Source organism: Neopelma chrysocephalum, unplaced genomic scaffold, assembly GCF_003984885.1.
Source record: "Neopelma chrysocephalum unplaced genomic scaffold, ASM398488v2 Primary Assembly neopelma1_96827, whole genome shotgun sequence".
NCBI classification, from domain to species: domain Eukaryota; kingdom Metazoa; phylum Chordata; class Aves; order Passeriformes; family Pipridae; genus Neopelma; species Neopelma chrysocephalum.
Genome location: NW_020925471.1, coordinates 236409 through 251502, shown reverse-complemented (window position 1 = coordinate 251502; position 15094 = coordinate 236409). Strand labels below are relative to the sequence as shown.

Sequence of the window (15094 nt, the reverse complement as noted above, 5' to 3'; positions counted from 1 at the left end):
AACTTAGATACCTTGTTTCCCTCAAAATAAACAATATTTGGCCAAATACAAACAAAACTGGAACATACCAGCTCTAAGGGGCTATCACCCCAGGAAAAGCATCCTTTTCCATTACTCCCAGTGAGAACGTGTCCTGTCTTCGACTTATGGGAACTCCAAAACCAAACAAAACCCAAAACCAAGTAAGATACAAATACCTTTTATCAATAGGCAGCAAGTCCTTGTCCACCCCTGCAGTAAGCCGATGAAGAGGGGAGGCCCTCCGAGTAAAACTCACCCGGGGCGTGCCCAGGGGGTCCTGAGCTCCGACGGATTCTACAGCCAGATGGAGAGGGTGATGCTGCGGTCGCCAAATTGATTCTGAAAAACTCAGTCCAAGAAACTGCTCAGAGACTTTTGAATCTATAAGCAGCAAGGTATTTGTTTATTCAATGTTGGGAACAAGCCAGCTCGTGCTGGACAAAGTTTTTCGACTTGAAAGTGCAAAAGCAAGCTATTTTATACACTTTAGATACATGGTTACATCATTTAACATACATATTAATAAGTAGGCTAGTCTCTGGGCGGAGTCTTTCCAGACATGCGTAGTCTTCTACTTGGGGGTCTTCTCCTCAAGCCTTCATCCCTCTGGTGGTTGCCATGAATGTCTTCCTCAATTTGACCTCTTCAGTTAGGTGACCTGAATTCTTCAAGCTTGCAAAATGCTGGCTCTGGGCCTTCTAGATCTTATTCAAACGTCTAGTTTACCTAATTTATTACTGTGTGTGTACTACTCCTATTCTTTCTATAATAAGGCCTTTGGTCCAGTGAGCAGAACAGAACATGATATTAACCAGTGCTCCTAAAATGTTCTTCTAGCAAAACAGGTATTGGGGTTTCTTAGCAGGCCAAGATATCTCAGTTAACTCTTTTAGGCCTGGCTCCCATTTCACTGGGCATCCCAGTGTTGGGGAGCGCTGAGGCTACTGAGAATGGCAAAGAAGTGCTGGAGGATGTGGAGGGCAGTGGCGACAGCTTGCTGTAGGTGGTTGATGTGGAGGAGGATGTCGAAGGCAAATGGTGTATGCTGGTGGTGGCAGGGCTGTGGTGGCCTGGGGGTCGTGGCCTGGAGGAGCTGGGAGCTGTCTTTAGGGAAGGTGCCATCGCAGGGACACAGGTGGTGACAAGCGAGGGCAGTGGCAAAAGCCAGCAGGAGGAACAGGAGCACTGGGGCACCATGCTGCAGGTAGGGCTGTGGGTCCAGCATGGGTGGTGCTGGGCAGGAGCCTGGTCAGGTTTGGTGGTGGGTGAGGGTGAAGAGTGTGCTTGGGGTGCTGCTGGGTAGCCAGCTTCATATGGTTTTGTGGCTTTCCTTTCATCATCATCATCTAGACAGCATTTCCATTTTCAGTTTTGCTTTCTTTCTCCTGAGGGCTGCTGTTGGGGTATGGGGGGAAGTCTGACTCCTGTGTGTTGAGTATGGATTTGACTTTTGCCTAGCAGAGCCCCTCCACGGACTTTCACTGAGACAGTTTCGCAAAGTTGAATATAGATAATTTATTGAGGTGACAGATATAACAGATTCAGAATTGCTGTTGATAAATGCACTTGCTGTGTTAACACTAAATATCCTAAGGCTAGCCAATGATTAATTAAGCTAAGTTGACAATTCACAGTTCACTAAGCTTAACTTCACATTTAATTAAGCTTACTTTCACCTGGGTGTCATCTGTAAATGCAATTTCTTACCTAAAAAGGCATCCCTGCTAATGGAGAAAGGAGAATGAGTCAGACCTGTCAATCTGCCCAGCAATCAGTGAAGTGTCTCCTCTTAACGAGGTGTTTCTTCTTTCCACTAAGTGTTTGCAAAGTACCAGATTTATAATCTTGAGGTGATGAGACTAAGTCATATTTTATAAGCTTCTAACAAGGCTTGTTATGTGTGGATAAGGGGGTGTGAGGCTAATGTCTGGTAGAGAGACATGGGTGCTCTTTGTGAGGCTTCTGTGGTTGTTTTTCTAGCTTCATTGAGACAACATTGAGCTATGAGGCCTCCACCCCGACATCATTCAGTTGTTAGGAATGCCTTTGCGCAAGCCAGGTGCAAGATAAGCAAGTGGCTCAGCTCATGTTCTTGCTCAACTAGTCTCATCAATTCTCCACATTTTGACACAGCAAACCTGACAGTTTTCCACACTGTGCTCTTATGGTTCAGCGAGTGATGAAAGCGTGGCAGCAGAGGCTTTTAGGGTAGCTGTACTGAGGATGTGTTTCAGGGTTTCCTTTTTGTCTCTTTTGTGAGTGGTCTTGCTTGGTTTTATTTTCAAGCTTGTCAGTCAACCAACATCTATTTTTCTTATTTTATGCTCTGTTATTATTTGTATATATGAGTTAATGCATGTTTTATTTGTTATTGACAAACATTTTTAGTTTGTTGGTTTTTTGCCTTTTTTTTTTCTCCCACCTTTCCCTATAGCATCTGCAGCCTTGCTGGTGGAAGTGTTTTTCCTCTCTGCAAATATCTTAAAGAATGTTTTTGGGGTCATCTGTCATTTCCCCCTCCCCCCAGTTTTTCCTCAGTGTGTTGATATTTATAAATACATGCATAAATGTTGTGAAGGTTTTTTCATCGATTATTCATGCAATGGTTGTGGTTTTAGCTATTGGGGTATTTTTACTGTGCTTTGAATTTGTTGTAGAAATTAGGCAATATTAGGTGTATGGGATGCAGGAACTGTTGGGAATATTTGTCTTTGACATACTGGTCTGTTCACATCTTGAAAGTGAAAGTGGACAGAGTCCCAAATGCAAGTTGTCACTGCTTCCTGGGAAGCTTCCAGTAGTGAGAGGTACTGGTGGCTGCTGATACAGTGAGTTGGGGGAGGGTATGTGCATATCTTTTTAAATTTAATTCAATTTCTGTGAGGGAAAAATTGCACGCAGGTACCCCAGATACCAGGCTATTTAGAAAAATTTATTTCTGAAAGCCAAAACCAGTAACAGTATGGTGCTAAGCACTGGGCATGAAAAAAACGCCTGCTTTTGTTCTCTCGGGGCCTTTTTTATAGCACACTTTGCCCCCCCCCGCGGGGCCTTCAAGCATGTCTGTGAGAGCTTGTCTTGTAACAGGGAGTCAACCTCCATGGCAGGCAGGAGTAAGAGAAAACACATAAAATTATTCATGGGAAAATGTTTTTTTCCCAGGCAGCAAAGCTTCCTTGAGCGAGCATTAACTCTTTCCTCCTCGAGTAATTCTTCTGAAGATTTTTCTACACTTACAATTTCTTAATGTCTATGTTGATGCTGTAAATTCTCACTGTGTTGTGGTTTGGGTTTTTTGGTTGGATTTGTTTGTTTGTTTGATTTTTGGTGTGTATTACATTGGGGTATGCTATCTTTTTTATTAGTCTGTTTCAGGTTGACTGTGTAGTAGAGATCTTATAAATGCCTTAGCTGGTGTGCACAGTACCTAGCAAGCTGTTTGGTATAGCTTACATCTATTACATCAGATCACTTATCATTTTTCAGTCCTTTTCTATCTTCCATTTTGAGTCTCTTCCTGATATTTCAGTTTTGACTTTAGGCACCTTCTCCTGCATCCCTTCTGTAGGTCAGGAAATAGCTGTGTTGTTTGAAGAGCAGAGTATCTCTTCTGATGTTTTCCTATGGGTGGGCATGAAGTGTAAAGATAACAGGTTTGCACTAGTATTTTCTAATGATTTTTGTTTTGAATGTGTATATGCAGAGGTGTGTGGGATAGGGATATTCAGTGCTGATGTGGTTTTCCTGTCGTGGTTAAACCCAGCCAGGCACCAAGCCCCATGCAGCTGCTCCCCCACTCCCCCACCAGTGGGACTGGGGAGAGAATCAGAAGAGTAAAAGCGAGAAAACTTGTGGGTTGGGATAAAGACTTTAATAGGGAAAGCAAAAGCCGCATGCACAAGAAAAGCAAAACAAGGAATTCATTCACTGCTTCCCACAGACAGGCAGGTGTTCAGGGCTTTGTGCATGCCCTGCTCAGCAATAACATAAACATTTCTATAATTATCAACCCCGTGTTCAGCACAATTCCAAAACACAGCCCCATACCAGCCACTGGGAAGAAAATTAACTCTACCCCAGCCAATACCAGCACATCCCCTACCTGAGGGGCAGCGGAAACAACTGCAATCCTTAGACCCTGTTCTCATGCAGATTTGGTTATATTTTGTCAGGTTTATATGAGGGAAAATGCTACTGTGTCAGTTCTAGTTCATGTCCATTGAATCCTGTTCAGATCTCTTCTCCAAATCTGCTTTTTGTGTTATGATCCTCAGGAGATGAGAGTGCTGCTTTTGTGTAACCTGCAAAGACTTTTATTAGGAATTTGGTTGTGTTTTGTTAAGTGATTCACGTTGGAGTTGCTGAGGTGGAATTACCTGGGAAGGAAAGGATGATGAAATATGTCACTGTTTCAAGTTACAGAAAGTACATGCAATACTAAATCTTTGCCGGATGGTTTCAGGTTCAGGGATGGAGGACTGGGTTTAGGAGACAGGGGAGGAATGCACAGAAATGCAGCAAGGTGGAAGGTGCTGGGGAATTTGCAGAGAGGGGTACGAAGGAGGAAGATGTTTTTCCAGTGTTGAAGATTGTGTGGAAATGGATATCTTAGTGGTTAAAGTATTAATTCTTGATGGATTGGAGGTGGTAAGGAGAAAACCATGAGAATTAGGAGGAAAATCACTTAGTAGAGTACCAGCCCCACATGTGGAGCTTACCCAAAGAGGGAAAGGCAAACTTTTCTCTTGTCCCAAACTGAAGACAAAATGCTTCTTTGGTTTTGCTGGCATGTCCTGTCATCTTGAAGTGTGAGCTTTCTAGGGTGAGGACTGTCTTACCTTCCTATAGAAGAATGATCTAAGGCAGTGGTCTCCACCTTTTTTGATTGCACCACCTCATCAGTAAAAAATTTGTGAGCACTCCCAATATATTTTTATTTATAAATTATATGTGTATACTATTGCACTAATATGTATGTTATAAACCATACATGAAAATAAAACAAAAGGATGAGAACAAATTTTTACTTTCATGCTATTATTTTAATTTTTTTAAACCTTATTTATTAATGGTACCAAACCCAATTTCTTCATGCACCCCAGTGGATTTTCTTGCACACCCCACTTTGGAAACTACTGATCTGAGTTCTCTTGTAATATAGTTTAATTAAATTTTCCAGTCATCAGGTGGTAACTCTTTTTCACCAGTTTTTTTAGTATTTGTGCTGATTTCCTAGCTGATTTTTTTTACTTTTAGAAAACAGGGCATGGTAAAACCTTTAGACTACATCCAGTCTGTGATTATGGTCCTGGCCTGACCCTAGGTCTTTGGCCCCTGATGGTCTGTTGTTTTTCCAGGCACAGTCTCACTGGAATATGACAGCTCAGAGCTAAAGGTTGGGAGGTGTAAGCATTTAGTTGTTGCCTTTAATTTACCATAAAGAGATTAAGTATTTGTATATGATATTAAAAATGTCTGTAAAATAGGTTTATTTTGAAGTTGAGGATTCAGGTAAATCTTCAGCTAAGCGATATCAGCTGCTGCCCAAACTTCCTTTAGTTCTTCCTTTTAAAATTTTCTTATGCATGTAATACAGGGTTCATAAGAGTTGTCCAGCTCTGTTTTGGTTTCAGCTATTGATAAATGATGTTGTCTTTTTCTAAGGATTACTATGGAATTACATTCCCTGCTCCTGCAACCTTGACAGGCAGAGATGGAAGCCTTATTAACAACCCCTACTCAGGTGAGTGCTATTTAAACACGAGGATAGTGAGTGAGATGTGCTGGTCATCCTGCTGTTGTTGAAAGAGCAGTCATTTTTCCCTTCTGTAGGCAATTAAACCCATCAGTCCAAACTAGCCAAACAAAAGTGAGCATCTCTCTCTCAACTCTGACATTGATTAGTTTTTTTTATTGATTTTATTTTTCTTCATGATTTTGGTCAGTAATTCATATGTAACTTGGAGGTTCTTGGGAGTAAGTTGGATAACCTTTGAGAGTAAGTGCAAAGTTGTTACAAATTTAAATGGTAGTGTCATCTAGTGTTCTTCCCAAGCACATACAGGTGCTTGAAAAATATTCCATAGCTCGATCATTCTTCTTGAAATTTGACTGGCTTGCTTTCCTTTGTTACTGCTATTTTAGTACTTCTGTGTTCTCAAGAGGAGCTGCACCTAGCAGGCTCCCCCTCACCCTCCTCAAATCTAATGGACTTCATTCCCAAAAGCATGTGGTCTAAGAAGCCCTTGTTCATTTCTGCTCTTACTCTTCGGTTATCGTTGTGCAAAGATTATGTTAATGCCATCCAGAACTTTCAGCCAGTGGTTTTCTTTCACTGCAATCTGATTACAGCTTAAAACTGTAGCTATAGGTGTTATAATTCCTATAACAATGATATTAAGTGTTGTCATACTTTTGGGTAACGAACATGAAGAAATACTAGTTGGGAATGAGATAGATATGAGTGATATATGTCACCTCCCTAAAAACATGTGAGCATGCTGCTCTGTAGGCTGCCAGAAAATGCAAGTGTTCAGGAGTTTTTCTGCTGCGTAATCATTTCTCTCAGGAGGTTGCTTTTGGGGTAATAACCAAATTTCCTTTCCTACTTCTTAAAAAAGGTGGCCCACAATGCAAATCTTGCTTTCTTGGCCTTCAGCTATTGTCTCCAGAACTTTGGTGGTGTGAGGAACCAGACATATTAACTAGTCATGCTTGACAAATAGACATTGATAAAAATATGCCTATCACTTCCTGTAAATCCTAACTTGCTTTCAGCCCATGAGGCTTTACTAGTCAGTTTAACCTCCAGGAGAGTCACACTTTAACCCAACAACTATTTGCTCTTTGGCTGTTTGCCATACTTTTGCTTTTAGCATGTTTTATTGCAATGATCTGATATAATGAATCTGCTCAGACTGTGTGAGATAGGTAAGTATTGGTATCTCCATTTTATCAATGGATTAGCTATGGCATGGAGTTCTGTGCCACGAACAGGCAATGTCCCTGTGGCCATCAGGAACAGAGACTGGGAGAAGGCTTCCCATGAACAACTGCAGGCTTTCAAGTGTAGGATGTGTCCTCTTCTGTAGTTGTCTACTTGTATTCAGAGGTTTTGAATCCTTTGAATTCTCCACTTTTGGAGTAGCTTTGATAGCTTTTCTGATCAGTTCATTCTTTTGCAGGTGACATAACAAAATTTGGCCGTGGGGATTCTGCCTCCCCTGCTCCTACTACCACACTCGCCCAGCCGCAGCAGAACCAGCCGCAGACTCACCATACAACTCAGCAGCCATTCCTCAACCCGACCCTGCCCCCAGGGTACAGCTACACTGGGTTACCTTATTATGCTGGTGTGCCCGGTGTACCCAGTGCATTCCAATATGGGCCAACCATGTTCGTAAGTGTGACAGCCTAAACTGTAACCCTCCCTGCGTGCCTCTCTGGTTTTGATCTCTCCAGCCCAAACCTTCTACATCTTAGAATCACAGGATGGTTTGGGTCAGAAGGGACCTTAAAGATCATCTAGTTCCAACACCCCTGTCATGAACAGGGGCACCTTTTACTAGACCAGGTTGCTCAAAGCCCCATCCAGCCTGGCCTTCAACACTTCCAGGGATGGGGCAGCCACAGCCTCTCTGGGCAACCTGTGCCAGTGTCTCACCACCCTAATCATAAAAAACATCTTTCTTATGTCCAATCTAAATCTACCCTCTTTCAGTTTAAAGCCATTTCCCCTTGTCCTGTCACTACAGACCCTGGTAGAAAATGTTTCTGTGTCTTTCTTATAAGCTCCCTTTAAGTATTGAAAGGCCACAATAAGGTATTCCTGGAGCCTTCTCTTCTCCAGGCTGAACAACCCCAACTTTCTCAGCCTTTCTTCATGGGAGAGGTGTTCCATCTCTCTGATCATTTTCATGGCCCTCCTCTGAACTCACTCTAACAAGTCTGTCTTTCTTGTGCTGGGGACCCCAGAACTGGATATGGTACTCCAGGTGGGGTCTCATGACAGCAGAGTAGAGTCATATTTCCCAGTCTGCAAGGGATCTCCAAAAACATGCAAGCATGAGAAAATACCTGCAGTCTCTTCCCCAAGAAAATAGGAAATTTAGAAGTCCAGAACTCATGCATTCCTGTACAGATCACTATAAATAGCAGACAGCTGCAGCTCATGGACTTGGTGTTCCTGAAAGCCTGTAGCACCCTCTGGATAGTCAAAGAGAGACCCAAAGCTGAGTCAAGAGCCAAGGATGCCTAGGAAATCCTTTTGAGGATGGAGGAGACTCCATTAAGTCAGAGAGCATGGAGTCTCAGGAAAGAAAATGTTATTTGGAAAGAGGTGATGCTCCAAGCAGAAAGGTAAATGAGTCTATTTTAGGGCCCTGTAGGACTGTGTCTTATGTAACAGCCTCAGGCAGCAGTTGATGTTTCATTTGATTCTGTGGGTGAGAATTTGCTGTTTACAGTCAGCGTATGAAAGAGGTTTAATAAGGCGAAGTGCTGGGTCCTGCACTTGGGTCACAACAACCCCCTGCAGTGCTACAGGCTGAGGGCAAAGTGGCTGGAAAGCTTCCTGGTGGAAAAGGACTTGGGGGTGCTGGTCAGCGGCTGGCTGAACATGAGCCAGCATGTGCCCAGGTGGTCAAGAAGGCCAATGGCATCCTGGCCTGTATCAGGAACAATGTGGCCAACAGGTCCAGGGAAGTGATTCTTCCCCTGTACTCAGCGCTGGTGAGGCCACACCTCGAGTGCTGTGTCCAGTTCTGGGCCCCTCACTGCAAGAAAGAAATTGAGGTGCTGGAGCAGGTCCAGAGAAGAGCAACAAAGCTGGTGAAGGGTCTAGAAAGTAAGTCCTATGAGGAGCGGCTGAAGGAACTGGGATTGTTTAGCCTGGAGAAAAGGAGGCTCAGGGGAGACCTTATTCTCTCTACAACTACCTTAAAGGAGGTTGTAGCCAGGTGGGAGTTGGCCTCTTCTCCCAGGCAACTAGTATGGCCAGTCTTCGCGAACGAAGATTTTGGGAAAGGTCTTTTACCTTTCGAGCCTGCGCAATGGATTTTTTAGGTGAGACACAGCATGCGCTGAACTGAGCCCACCCTTTAATCCTAAGGTTCATCTGCCGGGGCCAAGCAAGCTTGGACAATGGCAGTGAGGTCCTCAGGACGTAGGTTTGTTTAGAGTGACCTTCTCATAGATGGATGGCCTTACAGGGCTGACGAGCTCCATCTGCCCGGGGGGGGACAAGAGGACATAGCCTCAAGCTGCACCAGGGGAGGTTCAAGTTGGACATCAGGAAGAATTTCTTCACAGGAAGGGTTGCTAAGCATTGGAATGGGCTGCCCAGGGAGATAGTGGATTCACCATCCCTGTAAGTGTTCAAGAAATGACTGGACGTGGCACTTAGTGCTATGGTTTAAATGGCATGGTGGTGTTTGGTTGAAGGTTGGACTTGATGATCTTGGAGATCTTTTCCAACCTTAATGGTTCTAAAGAAATACGCAGCCTGTTCTGAGAGAGGGTTGTGCTGCAATCAGAGGGGCAGCTCTGGCAGAAAACTTGGGGCTTGCATAAAGCAATTTACTTCTGGAAGTGTGAGTGCCATGTCCCTTGTCAGCCCAGTGCTCTGAACTCCAGATTGAATTTTCCATGTGAAGGGAAGGTGACTTCTCCACTAGATGGCAGAGGGAGCTTGTGTTTTGTGTGCTGTTCCCTGATTAACAGTCTTCTGTTTCCTTCCTTTGTCCAGGTACCTCCAGCATCTGCTAAACAGCATGGAGTCAACCTTAACACCACCTCGACTCCTTTTCAGCAAGCAAGTGGCTATGGGCAGCACGGCTATGGAGCAGGTATGCTTACCACTGTGCTTTTCACATGCATGTCTGCAGAGCTGCTTGCTCACTGTAACACCTTGTCTTGTACACACTGGCAGGCTATGATGACTTAACACAGGGAGCGGCAGCTGGAGATTACAGCAAAGGAGGCTACAATGTGTCATCTCAAGCACAAAACAAATCTGCTGGCGCTGGACCTGGGAAAGGTAACATGAGGTTGCTCTTGACTGGGATTTAGTAGGGCCAACTCCCAGTGCTGTACAGTCAACACAGTAGCCAACTCTAAACAGGGTCATGATCCAAGCTGTTTCTCCATCTCCCATATACAGAATGCTTTATAATGGCCCAAGCGTTCCTTCTAAACCTCATGGCTGAACTTTGCACAAGGATTTGTGTGGCTGATGCGCAGCTTTGTCCACAATTATACATTGGAGAAATGATGAGCTGTTACCTCTGCCAAAGTTTTTTTGCTGAAGAATATAGTGATCCTTCAGCAGTGCTGTGTTTTTGAAGCCTAAGCAGTTGAATGCTGTTGCTGAAATAGTTCTCTGAAAAATGAAGACTAGATTGAGTTTCTTGGTAGGCACTTGAGGTAGCCATGTGTTAGGGTTGAACAGGGCACTCCATACATCTCTGGGCTGTTTAGCTTCTGTCTGTACACCCTGTAATGATGCCTAAAAGCCAGAAAATAACTTTCTAAAACTCTTTTGAGTATTAGAAAGCAAAAAGCACTCATTTATTTACAGCATGCTGGGTGCATAGGAATCATTTCCAAAGTATGCCCCCGAATTACAGAGGTTCTACAGTTTTTATACTATAATATCCAGACATTACATCATCTGTTACACCCACTTCCCAAACCATCCCACCCACAGTACCATCTTCGCCTCCCAAATTTGAGACAGTAGTCCTAAAATGTCCACCCCTTTATCTTCATCTTTGTCTTCCTCGTCATCTCTGTCCTCCTTGGAATGGTTTCAAGGCCTCTGGGTAGCTTTGACTACTTATATCAAGTGGTGTGACTCTGTCATGTCTCTTTCTTAGTACATTTCTACAGATAAGTAGCTCTTCACCTTGCTAAAATCTTTTGTCTGTTGAAATTCTTGACAAGGAATGTTAAACAGCATTTTCAGAAATCTTGTACGAAGGTACTTAGCGAGCTAAAAGTACTAATGAGCTATACTAAAATCTTATATAGATTTTAAGGCATCAGTAACTCATTGCCTTGTTTCATACCTGGAAATGTTTCCTTTGTGACTGTAAAGGCTGAAGAATTTACACAGCTCATATGAAAGCTTTATTCTGCACATGCTGGTTAGACCTGAGAAGTGTGTACTTAACTGCTTAACACTAACTAGTTCATCCTTGGACTTAAGCAAATACCAAGCATTTGCTGTGCATTTGAAACACTGTCTTCAGCCAAGAGGTAATCACGCTCTCCTCTGTGGAGGAGTAATCCAAAAAGGAGCAATGTCCTAGGAAGGGAACAACCATAGAGCAGTGTGCACCCTGTGAGCCCAGTCCTCTGATTTACTGGCCAAAGGAACAGCTGATTTTATTCTGATCCAAGTGAAATTATTAGAGCCAGTCTTTATAAGACTGAATAAGTGGCTGGTTTGAGAATCACCTTGCTGGTGAGTGTTTCTGAGCCTCTTATGGCACCAGACTGTCCAGGTGGAAGCCAGCCTGAATCAGTGATATTAATTTTCTTGGGGCAGAGGAGCATCGCAGACCTCACCCTTCTGCAGGATGTAAAAGGACAAGGGCTCAAATGTGTAGCAGATGCTGAGTCTCATTGCTTAGTGCACTACTGAAAAGCTCTTGAATGCTACAGTAGAGCCAAATGCACCCCTAATCTTAGGGGAAAGCTGCCTTTTTGTGAGCTTAAATGAGTGTTTGGTGCAGCCAGCTGCTGCCTGGTGAAGTGCATTTGAATCCAAGTGGTAACCACTGGGTTGTGAATGTGGGTGATTTATCCCAGTGGACTGGTTTCCTGCTTTGCGGTGGGAGTGAGGAACCGAGCCATTTCTTCTGTTCCTGTATGGAGTACTCTGACAGCATGGAGAACCCCATTGGGTGGGCCAGCAGCAGGGTGTGGGGTGCAGTGGTTGCAAACAAAGGTGCATCCACTAAGGCTGCCAGAGGTGCTGGGAGAAAAGCATGGGGCTCATGCTAGGTGGTGGTTGACTTTCCCATTGTTGGTGGATGCTTTTTGTTTTCCAGGTGTTTCTGTGACCTCAAGTAACACGGGTGTGCCTGATATCAACGGCTCAGTCTATAACAAGACTCAGGTGAGTAATGCTGGACCCTCTTCCCCTGTGGTCTGCGGCCAGGCTGATGGCTCCCCTTGTGGAGGAGGCTAGGGCCGTTCCCAGACCAGTTGGTCTCAGGGTCAACAGGCTGTGGCATTTCTTATGCTGTCTCTGTTTGCTGTTGGAGAGGAGTCTCGCCCTCTGTCCCACTGCTTCTGCCATGTCAGCTCCTGACGGCAGCTGCTGGCATAGGTGCAGCACTATGCTGCCCAAGCTTCCCCACATGTGCTATGTCCTGGGTGCAAATGAAGTGTGATGGCACTAATGCTTTTGGTAAAAGTATCCCCCAAAGCAAGTGAGTCAAGAGGCTGGGTTGAGCTTTGGTCAGGGGGAGGAAAAGTAGTTCTTGTGTTTTTGTTGGGCTGCCCTGGGTAGGTCAAGTAATTCCAGCCTGAGCCCCCATAATGTGTGAAGGACTAATTTCAGGCAGCTGCTGCCATCCCACGTCCCACTGAATAAAAAGAGGTCAGGGGAAAAAAAGGGCATAGTAGCTGTGGAAATAGAATGTTGAAAGCATTAGTGCAAAAGAACGGATGAGAAAAGGAGCTGAAACTCATCTGATGAAGTGCTTTCAGGTGTAACTTGGCATGCTCATGGGGTTGGTGAAAGTTTCAGGTGATGTGTCTGGGGCACTCTTGTTCTTGTTTGGTCACCATTGGGCTGCTCACACCAGTCTCTGATGCTGTCCTCCTCACCTCCTGTGCAGACATTTGACAAGCAGGGATTCCATGCTGGCACACCACCTCCTTTTAGCCTACCCTCTGGTCTCGGATCGACTGGGCCCCTGAACCCTGGTGCTGCCCCGGGTTATGCTCCAGCCCCGTTTCTCCATATCCTCCCTGCACATCAGCAGCCTCATTCCCAGATGCTGCATCACCACCTTCAGCAAGATGGGCAGGTAAGTCAGCCCCTTCCACATCTACAGTGTGCCTGAGGGCACATTCCCCAGCAGGATCTTGGGGGTTTTTGCTTTGCTCATTGGGAAAGGGCCTTGACAGCAATTGTAGACTAATAGACTCGATGCTGTTGACCAGCTTGGGGAGGGAATCTCATTAAGTTCAGCAAGGGGAAATGGCAAGTCCTGCCCCTGGGGAGAAACAACCCCATGCACCAGTATATGCTAGGGGCCAAAGCAGTTTGGCAGAATAGGCCCTGGGCATCCTAGTGGACACCAAGTTAACCATGAGCCAATAATGTGTCCTTGCTGCAAAGGTGGCCAATGGGATCCTGGGCTGCATTAGGAGGAGTGCTGCTAGCAGGTTAAGGGAGGTGATCCTTCCCTTCTGCTCATCATTGGTGAGTCCCGTGTCCAGTTCTGGCCTCCCCAGTACAAGACAAACATGGATGTATGGGACAAAGGGGCACAAGGATGATGAAAGGACTGGATCACCTCTTTTATCAGTAAAGGCTGAGAGAGCTGGGACTGTTCATCCTGGAGCAGAGAAGGCTCAGGGGGGTTTTCATCAATATATATATATACCTGAAGGGATGGAGCTAGGCTCTTGTCAGTGGTTCCCAGTGACAGGACCAGAGGCAATGGGCACAGACTGAAACACAGGAGGTTCCCTCTGAACATCAGGAAACACTTTTTTACTGGGATGGTGACAAAGCACTGGCACAGGTTGCCCAGGGAGGTTGTGGAGTCTCCATCCTTGGAGCTGTCTGGTCCTGAGCTGGTGACCCTGCTTGAGCACAAGGATTGGACAAGATACCTCAAGAGGTCCCTGCCACCCTCAGCCAGGCTGTGTGATTCTGTGAAAAGACCATCCTAATGTGGGGTGTGGAGAAATGGGCTGTGAGGTCTGAAGCCGAGGCAGGCATTGATGTCCCCTGGCTGTGGCAGGAGAGCAAGATGTGAGCACTTGTACTGTAATTCTGGGGGAAAAATCAAGCATCCCCTTGCAGGTTGCATGTTGGCTCCAATTTCTGATTTGGTTTTACCAGCTCATGTATTTCCTTTCCTCACTATAAATGTTCCCAGAAAAAACAGTGTTCTGCTTTAGAATCCAGAAATATGAAATGACTTTCTGAATGTGTGGCATCCTTGGCTGGTGCACCGCCTCCGTTCATCTTGGGAGAGCTCCTTTGTTGTCCTGTCCTGCTCCTCTCCTTCCTTGTCCTTGAACCTGTCTTGGGTGGGAGGTGGTGGGATGGTGTGTCCCCACACCTCTGCTTGGTTTCTCTGTGACTGTCCTGGATTGCAGGATGCAGAGATGTTGCAGAGCAGAAACAGATCCGTTGCTGCGTTGGGTGGGAGCTCTTCTGCTGATGTATGGACAGGCTTGCTTTCCTGGGAGTGCTGGTGCTCATCTCTCCTTTCTTTCTAATTTCTAGGGTGGATCTGGCCAACGCAATCAACCCAGCACCATGCAGCAAAAATCTCAGGCTACCAAAACCACCTATGGCACTTCTCCATACTGGACAAACTAAATCTGAAACCGGGGAAGGGGGGAGAGAATGAAAGGAGAGGAGAGAGGAAAAAAAAAAGAGAGAGAAAGAAAAAAGCCAAACCCCATTCTTAGAATTAATAGGAGAAGTAACTGCTCAGCCAAATGTCTGTGCGGGGAGAAGTGCAACCAGCCAGCCAGCCAGCCAGCCAGCCGTCCTCTGTGTGACTCGCCTGCTTCCTCTTTGAGTTGCTGTTGTATGTAATATATTTATGTATGTATTTGTAAATGTAATAGAGCCTAAATGTGGTTTTCTGTCTTGCAGCCTGTTTTATTTTCTTTGTAGGAAAACTTATTATTAATTTCCCATCTGCACCAGGGCATCCTTCCATGTTTTTAAGCTTTATAACTCTGTTGAAAGACAAACTGTGCCATTTTTTTGGAGCTGGAGCCCATTTATTTAATGCAGTTCTAAATTCAGGCAAATAAGGAGACCTGCCTTCCCCCCCTCCAAAAAAAAAAAAGAATCAAGATGTGTCCTGTT

The 15094-nt window shown here is 45.0% G+C and overlaps 1 protein-coding gene across 3 annotated transcripts in view; it reads left to right on the top strand.

The window, feature by feature from the left end:
- The window catches only part of LOC113960653 (ubiquitin-associated protein 2-like), a 110238-nt gene extending 95645 nt beyond the window's left edge, over positions 1 to 14593 (top strand). For all 3 annotated transcript variants that reach the window (XM_027670323.1, XM_027670321.1, XM_027670320.1), the window contains exons 21-27: positions 5686 to 5764; positions 7206 to 7420; positions 9767 to 9866; positions 9950 to 10057; positions 12075 to 12142; positions 12870 to 13061; positions 14498 to 14593. In XM_027670323.1, the coding sequence (XP_027526124.1) occupies positions 5686 to 5764; positions 7206 to 7420; positions 9767 to 9866; positions 9950 to 10057; positions 12075 to 12142; positions 12870 to 13061; positions 14498 to 14593 (858 nt within the window). The remainder of the gene's footprint in view (positions 1 to 5685; positions 5765 to 7205; positions 7421 to 9766; positions 9867 to 9949; positions 10058 to 12074; positions 12143 to 12869; positions 13062 to 14497) is intronic.
- Positions 14594 to 15094: the final 501 nt, after the last annotated feature.